Source organism: Chiloscyllium plagiosum, chromosome 5 (assembly GCF_004010195.1).
Source record: "Chiloscyllium plagiosum isolate BGI_BamShark_2017 chromosome 5, ASM401019v2, whole genome shotgun sequence".
In the NCBI taxonomy this organism is placed as follows: Eukaryota; Metazoa; Chordata; class Chondrichthyes; order Orectolobiformes; family Hemiscylliidae; genus Chiloscyllium; species Chiloscyllium plagiosum.
Genome location: NC_057714.1, coordinates 97,863,704 through 97,889,369, shown reverse-complemented (window position 1 = coordinate 97,889,369; position 25,666 = coordinate 97,863,704). Strand labels below are relative to the sequence as shown.

At 40.4% G+C, this 25,666-nt stretch overlaps 1 protein-coding gene across 2 annotated transcripts in view; it reads right to left on the bottom strand.

Moving 5' to 3' along the window:
- The window catches only part of larp4b (La ribonucleoprotein 4B), a 107,902-nt gene that overhangs the window by 55,549 nt on the left and 26,687 nt on the right, over window positions 1–25,666 (bottom strand). The window contains exons 2-9 of one of the 2 annotated variants that reach the window (XM_043690677.1): window positions 22,306–22,456; window positions 17,033–17,197; window positions 14,161–14,251; window positions 13,236–13,372; window positions 13,054–13,157; window positions 12,099–12,209; window positions 10,385–10,438; window positions 10,089–10,295 (exon numbers count right to left, since the gene is read on the bottom strand). In XM_043690677.1, the coding sequence (XP_043546612.1) occupies window positions 10,089–10,295; window positions 10,385–10,438; window positions 12,099–12,209; window positions 13,054–13,157; window positions 13,236–13,372; window positions 14,161–14,251; window positions 17,033–17,197; window positions 22,306–22,456 (1,020 nt within the window). The remainder of the gene's footprint in view (window positions 1–10,088; window positions 10,296–10,384; window positions 10,439–12,098; window positions 12,210–13,053; window positions 13,158–13,235; window positions 13,373–14,160; window positions 14,252–17,032; window positions 17,198–22,305; window positions 22,457–25,666) is intronic. The other variant, XM_043690678.1, reaches the window with a different exon arrangement.

Here is a 25,666-nt window from a genome sequence, read left to right as displayed (position 1 = left end):
GGGATGTAGAACAATTTGAGGTGCTGCACTTCAGGATATTAAATGTTAAGGAAAAGTAAATAGTTAATGGTGGGACCCTGAACAGCACTGAACCCAAAGGTCCTGTACAAGCTGCTTAGCTCCCTGAAAGTTGCCATGCAAGTAGATAGGGTGGTAAAAGGTAGTATAGGGCATGCTTGCCTTTATTGGTCAGGGAATTGACTACAAGAGTCCAGATGTCATGATGCAGCTTTATAAGACTTTGGTTCAGCCAGGTGTCCAATCCTGGTCGCCACAATACAAAAGGAGGATGTGGAGGATTTGGAGTGCAGAGGTTTACCAGGATGCTGCCTTGATTAGAGGGTAGAAAAACTCAAGATTGTTTTCTGTGTTGTAGCCCAGGCTGAGGGGAGACTTGACAGAAGTCTATAACATTGAGATGCATAGATAGGGTTGATGGTCAGAATTTTTCCCAGAGTGAAAATGTCCATACTAGGGGGCATGCATTTAAAGAGGGGAAAAGTTCAAAGGTCATGTAAAAGTGAATTCTGAAAAAAAAAAATAAAAAGGAGTTTGGAACACACTGCCAAGTTGGTGGTGGAGGCAGAGGCAGACAGAACGGTGGTTCAGGGCTTTCTAGATAAGCACGGGAAAAAGGAATGGAGGTATATTGCCCAAGGGCAGGCAGAAGGGATTAGCTTAAATTTGGCATCATGTTTGGTACAGTGTACTGGGCTGAAAGACCTATTCTTTTGCTGAGCTGTTGTATATTCTATTAAACAAGGCAGAGTGTTGAAGGACAGGGAGGCTATGCTTAAATTGTATAAAGTTTTGGTTATGCTGCAGCTGGAGTATTGTGTGCAGTTCTAGAATCGACATAAGAGGAATGTGATGGCATTACTCAAGATTGAAGCTTGATTTAGTTAATTTCAGGATTTGATCTCTGCCAGGGAAATTCACTGATTTTGAGAATTAAAAATAGACCATGTTTACTTGGATGCAACTGGTAGTAAAACTAGGTTTTAAGCCACATTAAGCAAATGCTAGGGATGATCAACACACGTCAGGTGAATAAGACTTGTACCTAGGTACTTTGTACTTAAGATGACACTGTGGGGTGATATTGTAAATGTTTCACTGTACTCCTGTACTTGAGTATATGTGACAATAAATCAAATTCTAATTCCAATCTGGTACATTGCACCATTGAACAAGTAGTTTCCATCGTGTATAACACATGGTTTTGAGACAGAGGGAAATGATGCATTTCTGGACAGCAAGTGGACTCAATCCCAAAAGTTTTGTTCACTCGTCAGATAGTGTTATACAGCACAAAGACTCCCACAGTCCAACTTGTCCATACTGAAAACTAAACTAGCCCCCTTTGCCTGCATTTCCCATATCCCTCTAAACCTTTCCAATTCATGCACCTGTCCAAATGCCTTCTAAAATGTTGTAACTGTACCTGCAGCTACAACTTCAGAGTTGATTCCACACATTAACCACAAAAAAATGTTGCTCCTTGCTTGTAAAATCATGCCCTGCAAAAGGAATAGTAGGAAGTCTACAATGGCGTTCAAGAACAGCTGGGGAGAGCACAGATCCAACATGTACCCTTTAGTGGGAAATAAGAGTACTAAGCTCAAAGAACCCTTGGTTGAGAGCTTTTAGCAACTCCAAGGGAGCAATTCAGCCATGGCCACAGAGGAACACAGGAAGTACAGGAAGGACCTTAAAGCAATTAGAGAAAAAAAAAATTGAAAAAGAGACTTGCTATTGGGATTGTGCCCAATCTTAAGATCCTTTTTAATGTATTAAAAAAAATGTTAACCAGGGAAAGAAGAGTCGGGCCCATTAAGGACCAGGAGGCTAACCTGCATTTATAGCCACAGGATTTGCAAAGGTTTTGGATGATTACTTCAGTCTTCACTTTGGTAAAGGAGAATGTAGGTACAGAATTCAGGATAAAAAAGGGACTGAGGAACTTTCAGTTTGATGTATAAAGTGGTGAGGTTAAAAACAGAGCTTAAAACAGACAAATCCCCTGGCCTGGACAAACTGCAACCCAAACTGATGTGAGGCAAGGGAAGAAATTGCAGGGGCTATGACAAATTTTTAATTCCTTTCTGGCCACAGGGGAAGCGACAGACTGGAGGACAACTAATCTGGTTCCCCTTGTTACAGGAGGGGTGGGAGAGATGAACTATAAATTTACAGGCCAGTAGGTCTCAGTGACAGGACAACTACCAGAAAATTCTATAGCAGCGGATTAATACCCACTTGGAAAGGCATGAGTTAATTAGGGATCATCAGCATGGCTTTGATAGATTTTTTTGAAAATGTGATCAGGTGTGTGGATGAAGTTCAATTTATGTAATTTATATGGATTTTAGCAAAGCTTTTGACAAGGACCCACATGGTTGAAGAGGTTTAGCACATGAATGGAGGGAAACCTGGCAAGATGGATCAAAAACCGGCTTAGTAGCAGGACCCAAACAGTAGCACAAGGGGGCTGTTTGAATGACTGGCGGCCAGTTTCCAGCAATGTACCACAAGGATCAGTACTGGGACCCTTAAGTTACAAAAAGGGAAGTGAAAAATGTTTCTGGACAGGGGCTTAGAAGAGAGAAACGCTATACAAATTTGCAGACATTACCAGGATTGGCAGAGCGCTTAAATAGTGAAGATGTTTTTTACATTACAGGAAAATAAATAGGTTGGTCAACTGGAGAGACCAACGGCAGATGGTCTTTAACCCTGACAAGGAGTATTTAGTGAATGTTAGGACACTGTGGAACAGAGGGATCTTGAGGTAATTATTCACAGATCCCTGAAGTCAGCAGAGCATGTTGTATGGAGTACAAGAGCAAGGAGACAACACTGAAATTGTACATAGTGTTGGTCAGACCACAACTGGAATACTGCGTGCCATTCTGGTCAGCTCACTACAGTTGGAGAGTCAGCACTACAGGTGTGCACAGGCGATTCACCAAGATATTACCTGGAATGGAGAAATTAAGCTATTAAAAAGGAGACATTTAATAGGCTTGGATTGTTTTCTTTAGAAAAAAAGAGAAGTCTATGGGGAGAAAACATGATTGAGTACAGAGTGAATACAGAGCAGTTGTTCCCCTTAGTTGAGGGGCCAATCATGAGAAGCCAGGGGCAGGAAATTCAGGAAAGAATTTGGGTTAAAAAAAACTGACTCAGCAGGTGGTGGAAATCAGGAATGCATGGCCTGGGAAGATAATGGAAGCTGGAAGCCTTGCCTTTAAAAACCTGGATGAGTACTTCAAGTATCATCGCGTTCAAGAATATGGAACAAGTGCAGGAAAGTGGGATTTGTGCACTTAGTGGTAGTTAGGTCAGTGCAAACTCAATGGGCTGAAGGGCCTCTTCTGTCGTGTTCATAAATGAATCTCACCTTAAATATGCCCTCTAGTTTCAAACTCCACTACTCGAGGGAAATGACTTTCACTATTGATTTTATATATGCTCCTCCTGATTTTATGAACTTTTAAAGTCAGATCCCTTGTGGATGCAGCAGGATTCTCCAATTTCTTGGCACTTGTTCAAGCAGCATGATTTGACAGACTGAATTACCAAACATGCTTCCACTGTAGTTTACATATTTTCAGCTATGGAGAAGATAAAAGTGCTATGAACCCAGTTGATATTACCAGAGAAATCAGATTACAGATTGGATATCTGGCTTGATAGTTCACCTTGTTTCCATTTTAGTGAACTGGTCTCCCACTCACATTAATAAATCTGTTTTTTGTAAAAAAATAAAGACAAACAAGTATAATATCCCATTAACCCCAAAACACTGCTTGGGATGTTCCAAACAAAACCAGCTTTTACTGTACTCAAATACTTAATAACCAATAGGCTCAGAATGGAAACACTGCACATTTCTTCCTGGAGATAGCACACACCCCACCCTAAACATACTTCAATAAACCTCTTCAGAATTTTACCCCAATAGTTCTGGCATTAGTGATCCCTTATTCAGGCCCATCCTAGTTTTCCTATTGTCTCCTCTCTCCAGGAGAGAAAATAGCCTAAGCAATTCTAACAGACAATAAAGCAAATGTTTCACCCTAATAAGAGATGGTAAGGCAAATAAAAATCCAATAGTGCTGCATAAGTAGTAAACTAAAACAGGTTTTAACAACAATGGCTACAGAAATACTTCAGAAAATCCAAAAAAGTAATATAAAAGAACAAAATTAGTCTCAATGCAGAAAAGGTTGTTCAAGGAAAAAGCAACAGTTCTAAGGCTGACAAGCATGACCTTTCAGAAAGATTAAGAATTCCATTTGAGTATGCCTAACTGCAAATGCATTGAACTAAATCTGGACCTTCAATTTAAGCACACAAATGGCAAGACAATTTAACAGCACGTCAACATTTTGCCCACAAGTCTATAAATAAACACTGACTCACGCAACAAACATAAAAAGAACTACAAATGCTGTAAATTAGCAAAAACAGAAATTGATGGAAGCGCTCAGATGCTGCCAGACTGGAAGAGACAAGTGTGAAGTAGTTCACTTTGGCACAGAATAGAGAACGCCTGCAGAATTCCATAATGGGGATTTAGAAGTTCAGTGCAATAGTCATGAAAAGCTGTATGCAGGCACGTTACATTTTAGGTAGCTAATTACTCATTACTAGAGAAACCCAACATTAAAAGTAAGGTTGCCATGCTTCAGTTGTGAACGTAGAGGTCACATTGAAAATTTTGGTGCAGTTTTGGTCTCAAGAATCTAAGCAGATGCATTGGAGACAGCACACTCCAATATCCAGAAGGGAGCAGACTGCCTGAAGAGGTTGGACTCTGCTGGTGGATGTAGTTGTTGGCCAGCTCGCTGAGCTGGTTGGTCTTTCTGCAAGGATTTCTTCTCACTGGGTAACATCTTCAGTGCTGTGTAATCTCAGGATGAAGCACTGTTGTTACCTGCCCAGAATTTATACAGTTCTGTCAGTTAAGGCAGGCGGTTCTATTTCTGGTTTTGCACTGCGGTGGTCTGTTGATGGAGTCTATTTCAATATTTGCAGACCCAATGTTTGAATATCAGGCCTCCAGGAATGCCAGAGTTTGTCTTAGTTTTCAACGCCCCAGTATCATAATGTTGTCCCAGTTGAATTGGTGTCCTTCACCATCAGTGTGCATTGATGAGGGAGGACTAATGCACGAAGCATTAGAAATAAGATGGATGAGCTTGAGGCTCTTTTGGAAATTGGCAGATACGATATTGTGGGGATAACAGACGTGGCTACAAGTGGACAGGGCCTGGGAAATGAATATTCAAGGCTACACGTGTTTTCGTAAGGACAGACTGACGGGCAGAGGGGGTTGGGTGGCCATATTGGTAAGGGATGATATTCAGTCTACAGTTGTTATGGGGGATTTCCAAATGCAGGTAGTCTGGGAGAATCAGGATGGTATTGGACCTCACGAAAGAGACTTTGTGGTGTGCCTCAGATGGATTCTTAGAACAGCTGGTGCTGGAGCCTACCAGGGAGAAGGCAATTCTGGAATCTGGTACTGTGCAACGAACCAGAATTGATCAGGCACCTCAAAGTGAAGGAGCCATTGGGAAGTAGTGACCATAATACAATAAGCTTCAATCTGCAATTTGAGAGGGAGAGGGTACAATCGGAAGTGACAATATTTCTGTTGAATAAAGGGAACTATGGAGCTATGAGGGAGGAGCTGGCCAAAGTTCAATGGTGCAATACCTTAGCAGGGATTCTGGAATTTTTTGAGGATGCAACTCTGAAGATGGACGAGGGAAATCCAGTAGATGTAGTGTACCTGGACTTTCAGAAAGCTTTTGATAAAGTCACACATAGGTTAGTTAGCAAATTTAGGGTGCATGGTATTGGGGGCTAAGTACCAACTTGGATTGAAAGTTGGTTGGCTGATAGGAAACAAAGTAGTGATAAACAGCTCCATTTTAGAATGGCAGGCAGTGACCAGTGGGGTACCGCAGGGATCAGTGCTGGGACCGCAGCTTTTTACAATATATATTAATGATATTAGTAATAACATTAGCAAATTTGCTGATGATACTAAGCTGGATGGCAGGGTGAAATGAGAGGAGGATGTTTAGGAGATTACAGGGTGACCTGGACAGGTTAGGTGAGTGGTCAGATGCATGGCAGGTGCAGTTTAATGTGGATAAATGTATGGTTATCCACTTTGGTGGCAAGAACAGGAAGGCAGATTACTACCTAAATGGAATAATTTAGTTAAAGGGGCAGTACAGAGAGATCTGGGTGTTCTTGTACACCAGTCAATGAAGGTAAGCATGCAGGTACAGCAGGTAGTAAAGAAGGCTAATAGCATGCTGGCCTTCATAACAAAAGGGATTGAGTTTAGAAGCAAAGAGGTTCTTCTGCAGCTGTACAGGGCCCTGGTGAGATCACACCTGGAGTATTGTGTGCAGTTCTGATCTCCAAATTTGAGGAAAGACATTCTGGCTATTGAGGGAGTGCAGCGTAGGTTCATGAGGTCAATTCCTGGAATGGTGGGATTACCTTACGCTGAAAGACTGGAGCGACTGGGCTTGTATACCCTTGGAGTTTAGAAGACTGAGGGGATCTGATTGAGACATAAGCTTATTAAAGAATTGGACACTGGAGGCAGGAAATAGGTTTCCGCTGATGGGTGAGTGCCGAACCAGAGGACACAGCTTAAAAATAAGGGGGAGACCATTTAGGACAGAGATGAGGAGAAACTTCTTCACCCAGAGAATGGTGGCTGTGTGGAATGCTCTGCCCCAGAGGGCAGTGGAGGCCCAGTCTCTGGATTCATTTAAGAAAGAGTTGGATAGAGGTCTCAAGGATAGTGGAATCAAGGGTTATGGAGATAAGGCAGGAACAGGATACTGATTAAGGATGATCAGCCATGATCATATTGAATGGTGGTGCAGGCTCAAAAAGGGCAGAATGGCCTACTCCTGCACCTCTTGTCTATTGTGACTGGTTGTATTTTTTTGTTTTGTTGCAAGCTGATGCCCTTGTATTGTTGTGACTAGTTTCCTACCCGTTTGTCATATGCACTATTTCCTGCAGTTGCTGCATGGTATTTTGTACATCACATTAATCCTTCATACTGTAGAGACTGGGTCTTTTGGATAGTAGCTGGCCAAGTGCAGTTGTTGGTTTGTGCTGTCTTTATTTCCAAAGGGCACAGGAGTCTTGTAGTCAATTCGGAGAAGTTTCTAATATAGGCTGAGGTGGTCAGAAGGTTTGGGGGAGGGGGCCACAGTGCCTTCTCAGCATTGTTTGTACACCAAACATCTGATGAAGCTGTAAATGGTACACATTATTAGCAAAGACTTTGTATAGGTGTTCCTCTTGTGGAGCTCTGGGGTGTTGCAGTGTTTTATAGCTTGCTTAAAAACAAACAGTCTTGACATAGCTCTCTTTGTGGATGTTGGAGTGGCTACTATTATGATTGACAATCTGGTCTGTATAGCGCCTCTACACTCTGGTAAAGAATTCACTTATTCGTTCTTTCTACCAAAACACCTAAAAATGCGAGCTGCTGGTCTCTTTGGTGAACTTGATCCTAGTTAATATGCCATTAAAAGGTGGTGTTGTTTTTCTAAACTGGCTAGTTTAACTATAACAAAGGTATTGTCAACACACCTGATCCATAGTTTGGGCTGGATCTGGTGGAGGGCTACGCTTTCTAGTCTTTGCATTACTACTTTGGCAGTGAGCCCATGAGCATCCCATTAAATTTGCTTGTACACTAAAGACTGTGCGGACAGACCAGTTTCTCAACTACATCAGGAGCCACCCAATATCCACAAACAGCTGTGTCAAGATACTATTTAAACAAGCTATACCACAACATCCCAGAATTCAAAAATTCGAGGTACACCTATACAAAATCTTTGCCCATAATGGATTCCAAGTGGTCAGATTCACGACAGCCCATAAACCGACAGCCAAGCTCAGACAACACATCAGAACACAAAACTCTGTACCCATCAGGTACAACACAATGCAATTTACCAAATTCTGTGCGAAGACCACAGAAAATATTAAGACAAAACAGGCCGACAACTAGTTATCCGCATCCACCAATGCCAAGTAGCCACTAAACACCACATACACAGGTGACAAGGACCACAAATCTGAGTGGGACAACACAATCATAGGACAAGCCAAACAAAGGACAGAATTGCGAAGCTTGGCAAGCATCCATCGACTCAGATAAAAAAACAGACCCAGACCCAATATGCCGGCCACTATAACGAACAACCAGAACTAGCAACCCGAAGCAGCAGGAACTGAACCAAATAAATTCCGGAACACTAGTACAGCAGTGCTCCACAGAAGGTTTCAAAGCACTGAAGATGTCATCTCGACAGGGGGCAAAACTTCTGCAAATCAACTTCCCAACTTGTCAAAATCACCCACAGCAATTGGGACCTGAGCTACAAAGCTCTATGCAAACCTTGAACTGAACATATCACCTAGTCAGGAGATGAAACATTTACAGAAATATCAACCAACTCTGTTAGCTGACCAACTTCAGGCAGGGCTCTTCACTGAATTCAGAAGTGAGAGTTAGCTTAACTGAAGGTAAAGATCCAGGATGGTCTAGACAAAGTGAACATGGAAGAGGAGAGGTTTCCTCTCAGATCAATCAAAGACAGTTCTTGAAGTTAGAGGTCACCCTTTTCAGGATGGAAAAGTAAAATTCTCCTGGGATTGCGCAACTACAGAATACTCCATCTCAGGCATCTATGGGAGGCACACAGTTATATATTGAAGGGGTGGACAGATTGTTAGGCAGAGGTAAGGGTTATCAGGTATAAATGTGAATATGGAACTATTCACGTCAAATAGATCAACCATGATCTTACTGAATGGCCCCTTGAATCTGCTTTGCCAAATGGCCTAAGTCTACTACATTTCAGATGTTCCTTCGTTTGTGTACTCCCTACAAAGCCAACGACATCATGGGTTTTAAGCAACTTAAGTCTCTCAATCTCAACAGAAATAAAAACTTCCTTGAATCTAAGAGCCTCTAACCCATGCTATGTTTATTGTTTGGAGATAGGTGAGAACAGCAGATGCTGGACAAGTCGATAAAGTGTGGCACTGGAAAAAGCACAAGTCAAACAGCATGAGGAGTAAGGAGAATCAGTGTGTTAGACATAATCCTTCATCAGGACTCGAGTTCCATTACTTGATGAACTTGAAACTGTTCTATATTTAAGAAACTGAGTTTTGATTTCCAATGCAACATATATCTTGGTGTAACGTTGATAGTTCTTGATAGACAATCTTCAACTAACACTGATAGTACAAGTTCTTTTCTCAAACACAATCTGGTAGCTGTCAATACAAGCTGAAATTTCCAGATCACTACTGGTGAGCCAATTAACTGCATTAATAAATTGAACAGGACCAAGATTCCCAAATATGGAAAGCAGCAAAACAGTTACTTGGGTTAGACTCCCATTCCTGGCAATGAAAACTGCCCGAGCTTAGCCTAAATATGTGGCAACGAGAATACTGGTGTTTGGTTTTGAGATGAACGTTTCATCAGTTTCCCTCCCAAAGGACTCCATGTCAAACAAACAAATGGAAAGACTCAGTATGTGCTTCTGCCCCTCCTTTAGAATGAGTCATCCATATATTGCCTGTGCCTGATTCAGAGCTGAATTAATAAACTTTTGGATGATGGCCACCTAGAAACAAAATGTCTGCCTGTGTCTTCAGCTAGCAAATAGCAGCATAAGAACGCGAAGCCAAGGAGTAAACAACTTTTTTCAAAAACTCATACAGAAAAAGCAACACAAGCAGCTTTATGGATAATTGGTTCCAAACTCACCTTTCAAAATTTTTTTTTTTTTTTTAAAAAAAGACAGGTAGTGTACAAGTCTAAGTAGTTCTCTCCATTGCTTTTCTTAAAAATTTGAACAAATAGTTTCTAAATGCAGAAAGTGGACCATTTTGAAAATAATTATTCATTGTAGTTTCTGAAACTTGAAGTAGAATAGATTATTGAAATCAGACAAGTTAATAACACCATCATACTATTACCACAAAAGGTGGATTGTGTATTGACTTACCAAAGTAGGATCCAGATAGCTGTGCGTTGTTGACCAGGACTGAGGAGTAAGAAGGCTATAAAGTGGAAATTGCTGTTGGGGACTGTATATTGGAGGCACATAAAATGATGTGTACCTCTGCTGAGTGTATAGGTTCATGTCAAGAGGTCTGTAACCATTCTTTGGTAGAAAAGTGTTGATAGCCATTGGCTTTGCTTTAATCCTTGCCTGCAATAAAAAAAAACACCAACTTAATACTTACCCCACGAAAGAACAGAATTACGAAAGAATCAGCATTAACTTTACTCAATTCTTACCTTTATAGGCTTACCCTGGAAGGTTTTAACTTCTTCCCGAAGATATCTGTAAGCCTGACCAAAATAAATGTTAAGTTAGATGGTAGTAAAGTAGCCATTCCCATTGTAACACTAAATCTGGCACATTGTTTTTCAGGATAAGATGACACAAGTGTATGTATATCTATAGGCTAAAAAGGTCAGCAACTAACTGTAGGAATGCTGCTCCACTAAGAGTTTGACATGTTAGCCTCACCAATTAGATCTTGAAATATGGTAATTGTAAATGCAAAACAGATAACAAAAACAGCATTTTAATGCATCGATCACTGGAGTATGGCAATTCAATCCTCAAGTTATTCCTGGAACACTAAAAGAAAGGCTAACATTAAAATGCCCAAGCTAGAGGTGGTGATAACCTAATGCAGATCATACTGTCTAGTTTTGCCTACTCAAGGAAAACCCCCAACTGACCAATGGCATTTAAGCACAATTTAAGTCAGGATGGTGAGTTACTTGGAAGGGCACATGCAGGTGGGGGTGCATCCTAGGTGTCTGCTACTCAGCAGTCTACATAGTTGAGGTTGCAGGTTTCAAAAGGTACTTGAAGAGGAGCTTGAGAAATTACTGTAATGCAGCTTCTGCACAATTAGTCTCATTCTCCTTCAGTAAAGAATGGTACACAGAATGTGTCTTACAAAAATATTCAATTCAGTTTTGACTATATATGCCAAGACAAGAGGTTTGCCATCAACTACACTTAAAAAATCTTGTCAAAATGTCTTAATCAGAACTTTTGCTGAAGAGATTAAAAAGGTTCAGATGTTAGACTTCGTTCATAACAAACTCTGCAAACCCTAAATATTCTTCAACTCTGGGAGCAGATCAGAGGCTAGGAATCCTTTAGCAACCCTCCCCAAAGGGCAGAAGGCACAAGTCAGGAGTGTGATGAAATACCTCACTTGCCCAGACACGTGCAGCTCCATCACACTGATACCATCCAAGATAAAGGTGGCTGCTTGATTGGCATCACAATGATTCACTCCACCCACCACTAATTCAAAATAGGATCTTCCATTGATTCTCAGTCATAACTCAATTCCCAAGCTGCTAAATTTCATGCTATAAATATTCAAATTGGAATTTCAGAACATTAGACAAATTACCAAAAAAAAAGATGCTTGTTATTTCAAATAATACATCACACTGTTTACAAACTAACTCTGGTTTAATACTGCTCAGAGAAACTCAAAGGGCTTTATAACTCGAAGATTTAAGTAGTGGAGACTTGGGCAATTCTCATACAATTTTCTTTTTGCATATACTGAGTACTTATGTCATGAAGTTGACAATATATCACAAAATACCCTAAAGTTAACATTGACCATTGTCTGGTCAGACATTAAATTTCACACAGGGCAAAGTATCTTTCATCTGTCAGTTGACGGAGCACCATCTACTGCACTTACCTTACATTTTCAGACACTGTCTAGCTTATTTGAATTAGCAAGTTCTTTTTAATGTTTAATTGAATTTACATGAAATAACAACTGGATTCCATGCTGTTCGCAGAGCATATGACACTCTTTAATCTGGCGCTTTTGATGTAGACCCCAGAAGAGGAAGTCAGACAGGTATGAAACAAATCAACTTCAAAATATTGCTGTAATAGAAGTTTGCAGTAACATACAACTAAAAATGAATCACTGAAGAAAATCTTACTCTATGTTCTTACCTGTTGTGCATCAGCCTCTGATTCAAAGGTAATGAACCAGTTGTCATTGTAGGCAAATTCACAACTCATGAACTTCGGGAAACTTTCTCCTTTGAAGAGTGCTTCTACTTCCTAAGAAAAAAAAGTTAGTTGGCACATATTTCATGCAGATAGAAAATCTCCAAACTGCAAAAGTCCTTTTAAGCTAGTCATAAATTTATCCAATGCTGGCAAAAAAAGGAGAAAAAAAACTTTAGGTAAAAAAATCTAACCGAAGTACCAATCACCAAATCTCAAGCTTAACGCCAATTCGACATCGAACAACTGGGGTTGGCTACAGAGTTACAAACTGTTGATGCATCAGCTGTTGATCACTGTTGATGCCATCTCAAGTAGAAGTAGCTCTTCCTACTTGAAAGAAAGTATTTGCCAATCTGATGAAACCAGTTATTCTCTATTCCCTGCACGCTCGACCTCCCCAGATATAAGTTTCAAAAACTGAGTTGTGTTTGCCCTGCAGCAAATACACATGCTTAACAGTGATCCTGGATTCCTTTTATGAATCTGGCAAGAAGTCAGCATTGTGGGGTTTAGAATACCTCAGTTTAAGCTCCTGCACACTGGTTATGGTGCTGAACTTGGTCAGCTTGTGACAATTTGCTGGACCTGGTCAGTTATTGTACCAGATAATAGACTAATTGCAGGATTGCCATTGATTGACTATATGTACAGGTCATTATGCTATAATGCACAGTTTGTTAACAAATTCACTAACGCTGACTGACAAATTGGGGACACTTTCTAAACCAGCTTGAAAAACATTGGCTATAACACGGATTACAACATCAACACTCTGCTGTTTCTAAAGCATGATTTTGCTATAATCCAGGGTTGCACAAGAATGAGGCTATCGCGTTTAAGAACTACCTATATTACTTGTCACCAATCTTTAAGTTAAGTTGGAAATGTTTCATACCTCAACGGGAGTGGACTCTGGTACTTCACGTAAAATTACAATGCAGCGGTTTTGATTTGGCCTGACTTTCTCTCCTTTGTCATCCACTTGGACCAAAGGCAATGCTAAAATAAGTGACAGGATATTTTCAGTAATAATTCTTTTCAAAATATCACTTTTATATTAAAATGCAACAAACTTACATCTCAGAACATCAATAATCAAATCCACATCTGTGCTCAGCTTCTTCACATGGTCAAGATTTGCCACAGTCAGTATTGGCACATACTGGTCACTATCCATTTGGGAAACCAGGTACATATCAGTGGCCAGATTTTCTCTGCAAAAACAAAAAAAAAATAAATTACAATTTAATCTAAGCCATCAGAAGATCAATTTAGTTCAATTCGAAGTTATATTGAAGAACGCAAACTAAGAAATGTGTTAAGGAATTATATGCCTAAATATTTGTAGTGATTTGCCCAAGTGGAGGTCCTAGTCATTTCTCTAAGCCTGCTGGTCCTGCACTGGGTCTCAAAGAACCTCTGCATTTTTATCATCAGTAACAAGTTAAAGAAAGTGTTAATTTCTGGTTGTCCACCTAGTGTTTAAAAGGCACTTCTGAAAACATTTCAAAAATCCACAGCCTGCAAGCAGCCATTGTCCGGAGGTTCTAGTTTTAACATACCATTAACAAAAATTAGCTGGTCCCACCATTAGCCCTAACATTGGGTCTCACTTAAGGTAAAACCACTTAATCTGGGTTGTGGTCATCTCTAATTTAGCAAGGACATTACCACCCCTTACCTAAAGTAGAGGGGAAAGCAAATAGCTCTGCAGTGCACAGGTAAACATCTTGACAGTCATTAATCAGACACCTGCACGATCAATCCTCGTTTACTCATCTAAACAATGGACCCCAATATGTTGGACTTTCAATGTTTAAAATCAACAAGTTGCTTTCTTGTTAAGGTTTTTCGTTCAAGCTTTGCATATAGATTTGGTTCAGTATGAGATACTGAAAGCATGGTTTTTAGAGTCAGTGGGGAAATGTGCAACATTAGAATTACTTCAACACAGCAGTTATGGCCAAAGCCAAATATTCATGAAGTACAATTCAGGTCTCACCGAGACAAACAGAACTCCAGTGTCTTTTTCAGCAGCTCTCGAAGGTCTTCTTGACCAACTGTTTCCTGTTCCAAAAGAGTCTGATCACCTCCTACAAGCCAACATTTAATGTGTTAGTTTCTTTGCATAGTATACTTGTAAATAGTCTTCATTCTGATATGGTGCCATTTATTGAGTCATATGTTCCATCATTTACCTTCTTGTCACTAATGAAAACCAAACTGGACAAACCCAATTTACAAGCTTAAATCCTGACAGAAAATCCAGTGTAGCAACTAGTAACTGACAGACCTTCCAAATAAGGCATTTAAAAAAAATTCAAGTATTAGGTCAGCTACTTGTCATCAAGAGTGTGGCACCTTGCGATTAGGTAAACCTACAGTGATGCTAGGAAATAGTTCCAGGATTTTGATTCAGCAATTTGAAGAGCAGCAATATAGTTACAAGTCAGGATATGGTGGGGGGTTTGGAAACAAATTGGAGTTAGCATTCGGGTGCATCTGCTACCATTGTCCTAAGTGACACCCTTAAGGAGCTGTTGTAGAAAGAAGCTCAAGTTAGTTGCCACAGTGCATCTTTTGAATGGCACAAACTGACCACAACACTGCACAGTGGCAAACATCCATAACTCTGCATGTGAACAGCCTGAGGCCAATAGCCACTCTCCAAAATTGGGACAGTTTGCTTTCCTCCTGTGATGCATAAATCTTTAAAATTCAATACTGCTCTCCCCACCTTAGGGAAGGGGAAGTGAAGAATATCAAGTCATTTGTACAGCACAGAAACAGACCCTTTGGTCCAACTTGCCCGTGCTGACCAAATATCCTAAATTAATCTCGTCCCATTTGCCAGCACTTGGCCTATATCCAAATGCCTTTTAAAGTGTTTAATTGTACTAGCCTCCACCACTTCCTCTGACAGCTCATTCCATGCACACTGTCCTCTGCATGAAGCTGCCCCTTAGGTCCCTTTTATATCTTTCCCCTTCTCACCCTAAATCTCTGCCCTCTAGTTCTGGACTCCCCACCCCAGGGAAAAGACCTTGTCTATTTACTCTATCCATACCCCTTACAAAGTCTTATAAACTCCTAAAAAAGGTACACTTGAAACCAAACAGCAGAGGCAGTTAGCTGTGCAGATTACGACGGGGTCAGACAGCTGTGCAGATTTATTTCTCCATTTGATCCACTTACCATGTGGGCACTACCTTGGTCTCTTCCACCTTTTTAAAGTGCCTTTGTTTTGTAGGCTTCCACCCCCTCCCCAAAGCTCCAAAACAATGCAACAGCTCAAAATATTAATTACTGCTCCTAGAATTGGGGGAAAATCAGCTCCAACACAGTGTCAATAATTTAGATGAGAGAAGTTATGGGGAGTTCAAAGCAGTTTTGAAGGCCCATCTGTCAAAGCAATGGATGAATCCATCACTAACTTGATATTTAAACAAACTCAGTAGATTAGAGCCGAAGAATCCAGACTACTTACCCACTGACGTTGAATTTTTCCATTTGCATGGAAACTGAATACCTGAAACAGGCTGCTGTGCATTAACCTTTCACTTATGAATTAAGCAGCACGAAGGCAAAGCCAATAAACAAAACACAGCAGGATTTATTTTTGGATTTAAACCTCACCAAGACTCAAATGATTGCCTCAAATGTTGAAAATTATGCTGTATTTGTTATGCCACAGGATAAACCCTCCTACTAAATTTAATGCTAGCAACACAAGATTTATCCTGTGCAGTAATCTGTAAAAATGTAAGTGGCCAAGGACTAAAGTAAAAATTTCTTAAAGTATAACGGAATAATTAATGGGCCAGTGGGCTGAGTAGTGACAGATGGAGTTTAGTTCAGATAAATGCGAGGCGCTGCATTTTTGGGAAAGCAAATCTTAGCAGGATGAATACACTTAATGGTAAGGTCCTAGGGAGTGTTGCTGAACAAAGAGACCTTGGAGTGCAGGTTCCTAGCTCCTTGAAAGTGGAGTTGCAGGCAGATTGGATAGCGAAGGCAGCGTTTGGTATGCTTTCCTTTATTGGTCAGAGTATTGAGTACAGGAGTTGGAAGGTCATGTTGCAGCTGTACAGGATAATGGTTAGGCCACTGTTGGAATATTGCATGCAATTCTGGTCTCCTTACTATGGGAAAGATGTTGTGAAGCTTGAAAGGGTTCAGAAAAGATTTACAAAAATGTTGCCAGGGTTGGAGGATTTGAGAGGTTGAATAGGCTCGGAAGGTTTTCCATGGAGCACAGGCTGGGGGGGGCAGAGGTTTATAAAATCATGAGGCATGGATAAATAGACATAGTCTATTCCTTGGTGTTGTTTGTCTTCAAGCAACAAACTAGTTGTTCAACCCAATGTTACATACATAGTTGCCTTATTGAGAACAGTGCTATCTGGTAGTTCTGCTGCTTGTCACTCAAAAGGTACACTCATCTTCATAACAGATTCAATTCGAATAGTATGACACCAGAATTAAATCTAATTAGTTTGACCCTGAAGCAGTTAAGAGTTAGAGAGCAAGTTGTACAAATTCAAAAAGACAGTTGAAATGCACCAACACATCCATGTTGAAACAATGATCACACTATTTACAGCACCTAGTCTTTCCAAGAGGTTAATTTAGGCTAACCAGACAAGAAATTTAAGCTCCGCCTCATCTAATAAAGTGCTAAGGATATCATGGAGCTAATGCTACCAAAGTTGACAAATTCAGAGGTGCTGTCTAATCTCAAATCCACTGCCCATTACAACTGGCAAACACTGCAACTAAACATGCCCCTATGAGAAAGTCAAAGAACATAACATAATACCTGCTAAAATAAACATGAGCACAGGAATCAATTTGATTATTACTGCTTTATTTACCTCCCTGCCTGGTTCCATGTATGGTCTCATATTCTGAGTAGAAGGAGTCAGAGCATTGGAGTGTTACAGCATCCAAGTCTGATTGTTCAGCAGAAGGAACTGTCAAAGAGGGCTCCTGTGATGGACTTTGAAATGACTTTTCAGCATCACCATTGGTCTCAAACCCTGTCAAACAAAGCAGTACAACTTTAATAATCTTACACCCACTCGTCAAATTTCAACACATTCTTTCACAATGCATGCCCCCACACTGCTTAAAAAAAGCTTTCAACTCACTGTTTTGGCTAATTGTTAGATCTGCCTATGGATTTCTAACCCTTCAACTATTTTAAAAAACAGCTTTATCCTATGTCTACATTTATTCAAAAGCTCTCAAACACTGAGGAGCATATGATATCGAGTAGAGGGTCCTTCAACTAACCCATTGGTCACAATTTATTTGTTCCAGCCTATTTGATTTTTGTATGAGACACTGAATACAATGGACCAATTAACTAGATATCTAAACAAAAATGAACACAATCCAAATGTTATCTTTTGGGGAAAACAGCTCAGTAAAATAAACTGAAAACTCCAAAACAAATCAGTGATAAGCACTTATGGTAGCTATTACTGACGATAAGACATTGAGCAGATCCTTGCAGTCCACTGATACTGCTCCATCATCCAATGAGATCAAGGCTGTTCTGATAATCTTCAACTCCACTTTTCTGCTATTTCCCCAAATCCTATATTCTCTTACTGATTTAAAAAAGTCTGAATTATCTTAAATGTACTTAAAAGACAGCCTCAACAGTCATTTGCAGTAAAGAATTCAACAGACCGACTACCCTCAAGAAATTCGCCTCCTATCTGGGCAATCGCTTTGAGATTATGCCCTCTAATCTCAGGCTATCCCAAGGCAAAGTAACCTCCATATTTATTGTGGGGCCCCAGGAACTTATTTCAATATTGTCTCCTCTCATTCTCTGAAATTCTAATGACTACAAGTCCAAATTACAAAATGCATTACAAATTTCCTTTATTACCTCGTGAACTTCTCTGGACTGTCTCCACCACCAGTCAAGCTTTCCTCAGATAAAGGGGCCAAAGATCATTCACAGTAGTTGAGCGGAGACTGACTAGCTCCTTATATAGCTTCACTTCAGCAAAACCTCCCTCCCTATTTTATATCCCATTCTTTTTTAACTAAAGAGCCTACAATTGTATCTGCCTCCCCTGCTCACCATGAAACTCATGCAAACTTAGATTCATGCACTCTGATCCCAAACCTCTTGTGCTGCAGCTTTCTACAATCTCTACCCATTTGTTCTTGAAAGAAATGACAATGTGGAATGATAACTGAAAACAAATGGAGATCACAGCAGGTCAGACAGCAGCATCTATGGAGGGACAGCAAGCTAACATTGAGCCTGGAGGACTCTTCACAGCTGAAATATGCCCACATTTGTCCTCTTATGCTGCAGTGTTTCAGTGAATCTCAAATTGGAGGAACATATCTTCAGACTAGGCATTTTACAACATTCTGTACTTAGTTTTCAATATCTTCAAATTATGAACACCTTTAGCTTGTGTCCCCTCCCCCATCCCACTTTTTATCCTTTCGAACTATTGTTACGACGCACAAGTCAAACCTCTGAGCTAATGGAAACATCCAGAAAAGCTTACCTCAATCTGCTAAAATGTGGAAGAAAAATCCCTGATTTGACTGTTTAAGAGAAAAATTCCCAACAAACACTAAAGAATTAACAAACCAGAGCCCCCAAGAACCAATAGTTACCTGACCCCAACTCTAAAATGCTGCTCCAATAACAAATTAATTTCTCAAAGTCCATACAGTTTCTTATGCCATCTCCCTTCCAGTCTTCTGAATCTTACTTCCAAGTCTGCTGCTTCCCACCAATTCTGACTTCTCCCTGGGCCATCTAAACATGCGTAACTTTGTATAAAATTCATTGGTATCTTTAATATATGGTGCTTTGAGAGATTAGAGTGTTGACAACCTTTTCGAATGACATGTGCCTTCATCAATGTGCAGTTAACTTTGACTAATTTCAAAAGTCCTTCCTTTTAGACTACAACACTCACCCTCTCATTAGTCCAGTGTTGTCAATACAATCTAATTCAAAAGGTTTTTGGTATACTGGGCATAATTTAAATTCAAATTCCATTGCTGTAATATCAAACGCAATCCCAAGCCAATAGTTACATATGAGCAATTCTTAGCACTATCTACACCTGTCAGCTATACATGTGCTGTCAAAATCTCAGCTCAATTGATTACTCTCTTTGGGTGGGGTGGGGGGAGGAGAGAGAGAAGAGGAGGGAGAAGAGAGAGAATCTAAACAACTTCACTGAACTTTGAGTCCCCATTGTTAAATACAAAGCTCAACTATGAAGCCTTAATAATAACTGCTCGTGGAAGCTTCTTGGGCTCTAAAAATATTCCTGCCTTGAAGGGGAATGACAAAACATTTACACTACTGATCCCTAGGATGAAAAGGCTGTCCTAGATGGAATAATTAAGTAAAATGAATCCAAGTTAAGAAATAGGGATCATCTATTTGATTCAAACAAAATTGAGAGAGGATTAATGCCAAGTGTGGAAGATGCATTTTCTGATATCCATGGCCCTCTAGAACCTTCCTCCTCTCCCCTGACTCCATCCCTTCTCCCAACCTCACCTCAGGTATTTACCATCCCTCAGTGTCTGCTGCGATACAGAACTTTCTGCACTCAATGGTCTCAACTTGATCCCTCTGCAACCCCACCTGAATGAATATTCGGCACAACATAACATCATAACTGTCATTTTCACCTGTGCACCAACCTGTCCCACAGACCCCTTTGCCCAGCTTCAACATATTCCCTCCTGGACACCTTCCTCTGGCCTTTTACTTCCAATCTGTTAATTGAGAACTGTTGGCATGACATTGGTCACTTCAGTTTCTCTACCAAACGACCCCCCTGCCCACCCACCCACCACTTCATCTCCCTCCAAATTGACTGCACTCTACGTGCATAGATCCAACCCTGACTTTGTTATTAAACCTGCTGAGAAGGGTGGCGCCATTATAGTCTGCATTGCAGGGGCTCTGCACCAGCTCTCAGATACCACATCCTATCTTCCCCCGGCACATTAGGCCATTGTGTCAGTCTGATCTATAGTCACTGACCTCATTCATCCGGCAATCTTCCCTTTTTGTCTTCAAATTGATAGTCCTCCAACCAATAATAATTAGATTACTTTACAGTGTGGAAACAGGCCCTTCGGCCCAACAGGTCCACACCGATCTGCCGAAGGGCAACCCATCCATACCCCTCACCTAACACTATGGACAATTTAGCATGGCCAATTCACCTGGCCTGCACATCTTTGGAATGTGGGAGGAAACCAGAGCCACCCGGAGGAAACCCACACAGACACAGGGAGAATGTGCAAACTCCAGTCAGTCAGTCGCCTGAGGCGGGAATTGAACCCGGGTCTCTGGCGCTGTGAGGCAGCAGTGCTAACCACTGTGCCACCGTGCCGCCCACAAACCCTGCAAAGTTTGCTTCTATCTTTTTCCTGCAAGTCCACAAACAAGACTGCCCAGGCAGATCTATTGTTTCAGCCAGCTCCCACCCCACAGAACTTCTTTTCCTACCTTGACTAAGTCTTTTCTCCCCAGTCCAGTTCGTGCCCATGTACAAGTGATTCTGGATGCTTTACACCAGTTGCAGAATTTCCAGTTTGCAAGCTCCAGCCACTTTCTCATTACCATGGACGTGCAATTCCTTTACAGGTCCATGCCCTGGTCAAGATGGTCTCATGGCTCATTGAGTCTTCCTGGAGCAAACCGCCCCCATCGACTATCCTCCTCCACTTCAAGCTCATCCTCCCTCTCAACTTCTCTTTTTAACTAGTCTCATTTTCTTCAGATGTAGAAGTGTGGCCGTAGGTACTTGCACAAGCCCCAATTACAACTGTCTTTGTGGGGTACATCGAACTGAAACACGGAATGTTCTATTCTGGCCCCCACTAAACTGATATTTCAAATGTCAGCGGTGCTGCTTCCCTCTGGAAATGGAAAAGTTCAATTTAGCTTCCAATTCCCACCCCGCCTCATATTCACTTGGTCTGACTCCTCCCTTTCTTGACATCGGTTTCCATTTTTGGGGATAGACTGGCAATTAAATATCCACTATAAATCCACTGACTCAGAACTACCTGGATTATATGTCCTTGCACACTTTCCTGGAAAGACTCCACTAGATTCTCCTAGTCTCCATCACATGTTCAGATGAGGCCAACCTTGACATGGGAGCCTCCAAATATGCCGATCTTCCTCAACCAAGGGTTCCCTAGCACTGTTGTCAAGGCCTTAACAGGGTCCAACCCATCTCCTGCATTTACACCTTCACTCTGACAACAGCCTGTTCCCAAGCCACCATCTTTCTCAGGCTTGCTGCAGTGCTCCAGTAAAAGCTCAGCGCAAGCTGGAAGAACAGCACCTCATTTCCTGCTTCAGGACCCTGCCTCCCTCTGGGTATTTTAGGGTCAGACACCCCCCACATGAGGAGTGTTGAGAAGTTCTTTGCTTGGTTATAAATGTTATTAATTCCCTATTACCTAAACTTTATAGATGCTCAAATGGATTCAAGAGACACTCCAGCATTTGGGCACAGGGCAGAAAGTTCTACATATTGTAATGACCAGCTTGGCTTTAAATCAAACAATACACTGGATGGATCATACAGCTTACTCCCATGCTGACATCCTACTTCAAAATTCCAGTCTCTGCATTCAACTGAAAGTACTTGAGTTAGTCCATTACACTCACTAAATAGTGATTTTAGTTTCCATAACAGCACCATAAGAGTCTTGAATAAGTCTTCTATTTCAAGAATCAACATTTATTGAAAACCTTTGGTGGAAATTGCAGTGTGCATAATCAAACAATTAACAAAACAAAAAAGGGAAAGTAAAGCATGTGCCAAAAGGCTGTCAAAAGAGAGAAGTCTTCAAAGTATTGGGGAGAGTGCAAGGGGCATTTAGATAAACAAGTCAAGAAATTGAAACAGTACAAAACAAACTATAAATCAGGCAGTGTTGTCAAAAGCATTCATTGCCTCTACTGGCAATGTCACAGAAAAGTCAACTCAAATATTGAATGCCTGACAATAAACACGACAAAACAGACAGATCCAGTTCTGGAAAAAAAAACACTTGATTGTAATAGAATACAAAGCTACCTGAGAATGGTATTTACTTTAAAAATGAAGGAAGTCACCTGAAAATACTATACCTTCTGGGCAACTATCAGGAGCCTCCAATTGGTCTTCCCAAGTCTCACAGGCATTGCTTGCAGCAGCATCCAGACTTAGCACATGATTTGCCCAAACTTTGGCATTAGGATTCAGTTCTGAAACCTTGGCTGATTCCTAACGAGAAAAATTCCAATTGCAAATTTAATATTAAAGGCATGTAAAAGGTGAATTAAAGCTTGTTCCAGAAACAAGTAACAATACATCTAAAACTTCAGAACAAGTTTTAGAACTATAAATTGGCCCCATCGGCCATGTTTGAACTACTCACTGCAGTACTCAATTTTATTTAAACTGACCTAGTTTATCAGAACACAAGACGGCTGGAAGACATTTCACACAAGAGTGGATATCACACCAAGTGAGAAACTCATCTGAAACTTTAAATCTTTTTCAAAACACAAGAGGGCACTATGAAAAATTAGACTCTGCAGGATCGACACAACATACCAAACCCTGAAGTCACAGCCGTTCCATGTTCATTCTTTGCTGTTAAGCTAGCAACATTCCACCACTATTGTGCTAATATTTATCCCTACTTCAAGTGGTGTTCTTTTAGGACACTAACTACTCTCCACTTAAACCATTCCTTTGAAGGATTCTGTGCTCCAAAATATAGAACCTGTCACTGATGCTCATTTACACAGTCTTTCCCATCAACCAGCTTCAAACTACCTAATTTGAGTTCAGCAGCAGTTATAATCTCAAATGCCATGTCTTTGAGATGGCATTTGAGTATAGTAATGTAAAGCAAAATTAAATTGAATCTAAAATTAACTTACAGTAAAGCTTAAAGAATGTCAAAAATACAATAAATTGGAGAAACTACACCAAGTACAAGTACTACCTCTGTAGGGTGGATAGCAAGATGTTATTTTTCTTTCATGTTTTGCTTCAGTGTCAAGGTGAAATAGTCCAAGGTTGGATGAAGCTCAAGGGAAGCATCAATCATCAGCTAGGACTAGTTGGACAGAATGGCCTTGTACTAAGTTCTTATGCTATTTAACATTTACACTCAAGTGAATCTTGTTAGTCCCAGCAAAAACATACATGAATACTACTTGCAAGTATGCCCTCAAGGTCTAAGGGGTTTGGTCAATCAAGTTCAAGGGAGGCAGCTGCAAAGTCACCCCTTTCATACAAAGGGTGATCTACTGCACGCTCTAGAATAAAACAGGGTTAGAGTAAGGATTCAACAAGATGGTCCATGTAGAAATAAAAAATCCCTTTTATTTTCCAGTAGATGGATTGGAGCGGGCACTGTTTAAATTTAAACAGTCAACTCACGTCCAGCATCTATTTGCAGGTAAAACATGTAACTTGAGTGTTTAAAAAGCTATTACCATTACTTCATCCAGCAGAGGGCAGCGCGGTCTCAATACGTTTCCATAAATGGTGAACCCTGAAATATTTCCGAGTGTTCACTTTTATCCCCAAAAGATTTCTTAAAGTTCACTTAGTTCTTATTGTGCTCCGCTACACATACATTCATGCTCAGCTTCTCAATTTGGAACGCAAGTTAAAAACTAGCTTTTGCAGGCAAGTGACAATATGATCAGAAATATACATTTAAATACCATACACACACATCAAAATGTTTTAGATTGTTTTAAGGTTAATTTATGGGGTTGACTATTACATGAATACTAATTTTGAAGGGCTGAAATTCACTACTAGAAGCCCAGTTGATAACTAAATGAAGAAAAAGACAATGATTTCAAGTAATTACCAGATAATGAGAATAGAAAATAAAATGAATTAGTTATTCCATCCACTTTTCTCTTGTTCTTATTAAATGATATGATCGATGCAGCTGAGGGCTAGACTGGAATCCTGGACTGGATCAGGACAGCCAGCAAACTGGAATCTTGGAATGGAGCAAACGGCTGGCAGAACAGTGTGCCCGGAACGGAGTGGCCATACGAGAAGTGTTTACACTAACTATAGTGCTCGCTCAATAATTAAGAAATATGAAGCCTAATGCTTTAATTATATGAACAACTAGGGTAAACGTTTCACACAAAATATGGAAAATGTCAGATTTTTTGACCAAGAATATGGGGTTGACTCTCGAGATCAACTTTTATCTGAGTATATATGGTAAACAAACTTAAGCATTAATGACTGAAGACATTTTGTTGAAGCCTTGCATTAATCAGAACAATTCACAAGAATGACAAATAAAATAGAAAAAAAAAGTAGATGCACTGTGTCCCCAAGAGAGTTAATGACTAAATTACTGCATTGACTTGATTATGGCAACATCTTGACGAAAACAGAAACAGAATGGTGGGTCACCCAGTTTATAATTTTGGACAAGGTGCTATGTACATTTTTTGGGTCTGAGCTTTTTGCTGTATTAAAATATTTCAATACCCCCAAGTGCATAATGTCACATTTTCACTCAAAATAGCAATGTTTTTGCTCACACTTCACAGATTACCACTCTAAACCTGGTCATTCCCACCTATGGAGTCACATACAAAACGCTGAAATAACCGGCCCCAGCATTTATCCCCATACCACCCAGCTTGTTACAGGTCATTATCCGGAAAATACCTATTTATCCAAATGGTCAGTTATTACTTGGCTAATCCTTTAACCATCCTAATGCACGACCAACACACTGGGCTCTTAAATAACCTAGAGGGCACTATGAAACAACTTCTAGAAGTCCCAATATTACATGGATTGTTTCATTTATCCTGGCCATTAATTGAGCAAAAGCATTGTCAAGCACAATTCCCTCTTTGGAAAGCCATACTGACTGCTCAACTAACTTTTGAATTTCCAAAATGCTCTGCTACATCTATTCTATAGTTATCTCCTTCCCTATTTGAAATGAAGTGTTGTTTGGCAGGTTTCCAATTCTCTGGAGTCTTCCCAGAATCAAAAGGATGACTAGTACTGCATCTAGCATCTCTCGCCTCTCGCTACTTCCTTCAATATTCTCGGTGCAGACTGGCAAATTCTCTGAATTTGATAACTTTTGCCCCATTGGTTTCCCTAGTATTTTTGTACATTTATTTTTGTACCTTTTTAAAACCCCTTGGTTTATTAGTTTTTAGAACATTAGTATTTTCTGCTGTAAAGACAGGGGCAAAGTATTTATTCACATCCCATAATTTCCTGGCTCCCCATTATTTCTTCAGTCTCAGTCTTTTGACTCATCACTATTCTTTGCCACATTGAATTCAAACTGGATGCTATCAACAACTTAGTTGGCCAAGGATACTTTATTACCCAAGAAGTTTCTTTCATTAAGATACATCTATGCTGCAAGCCACAAACCTCTACTGTCCCTCACCACGTTTAATGCTAAGTTTC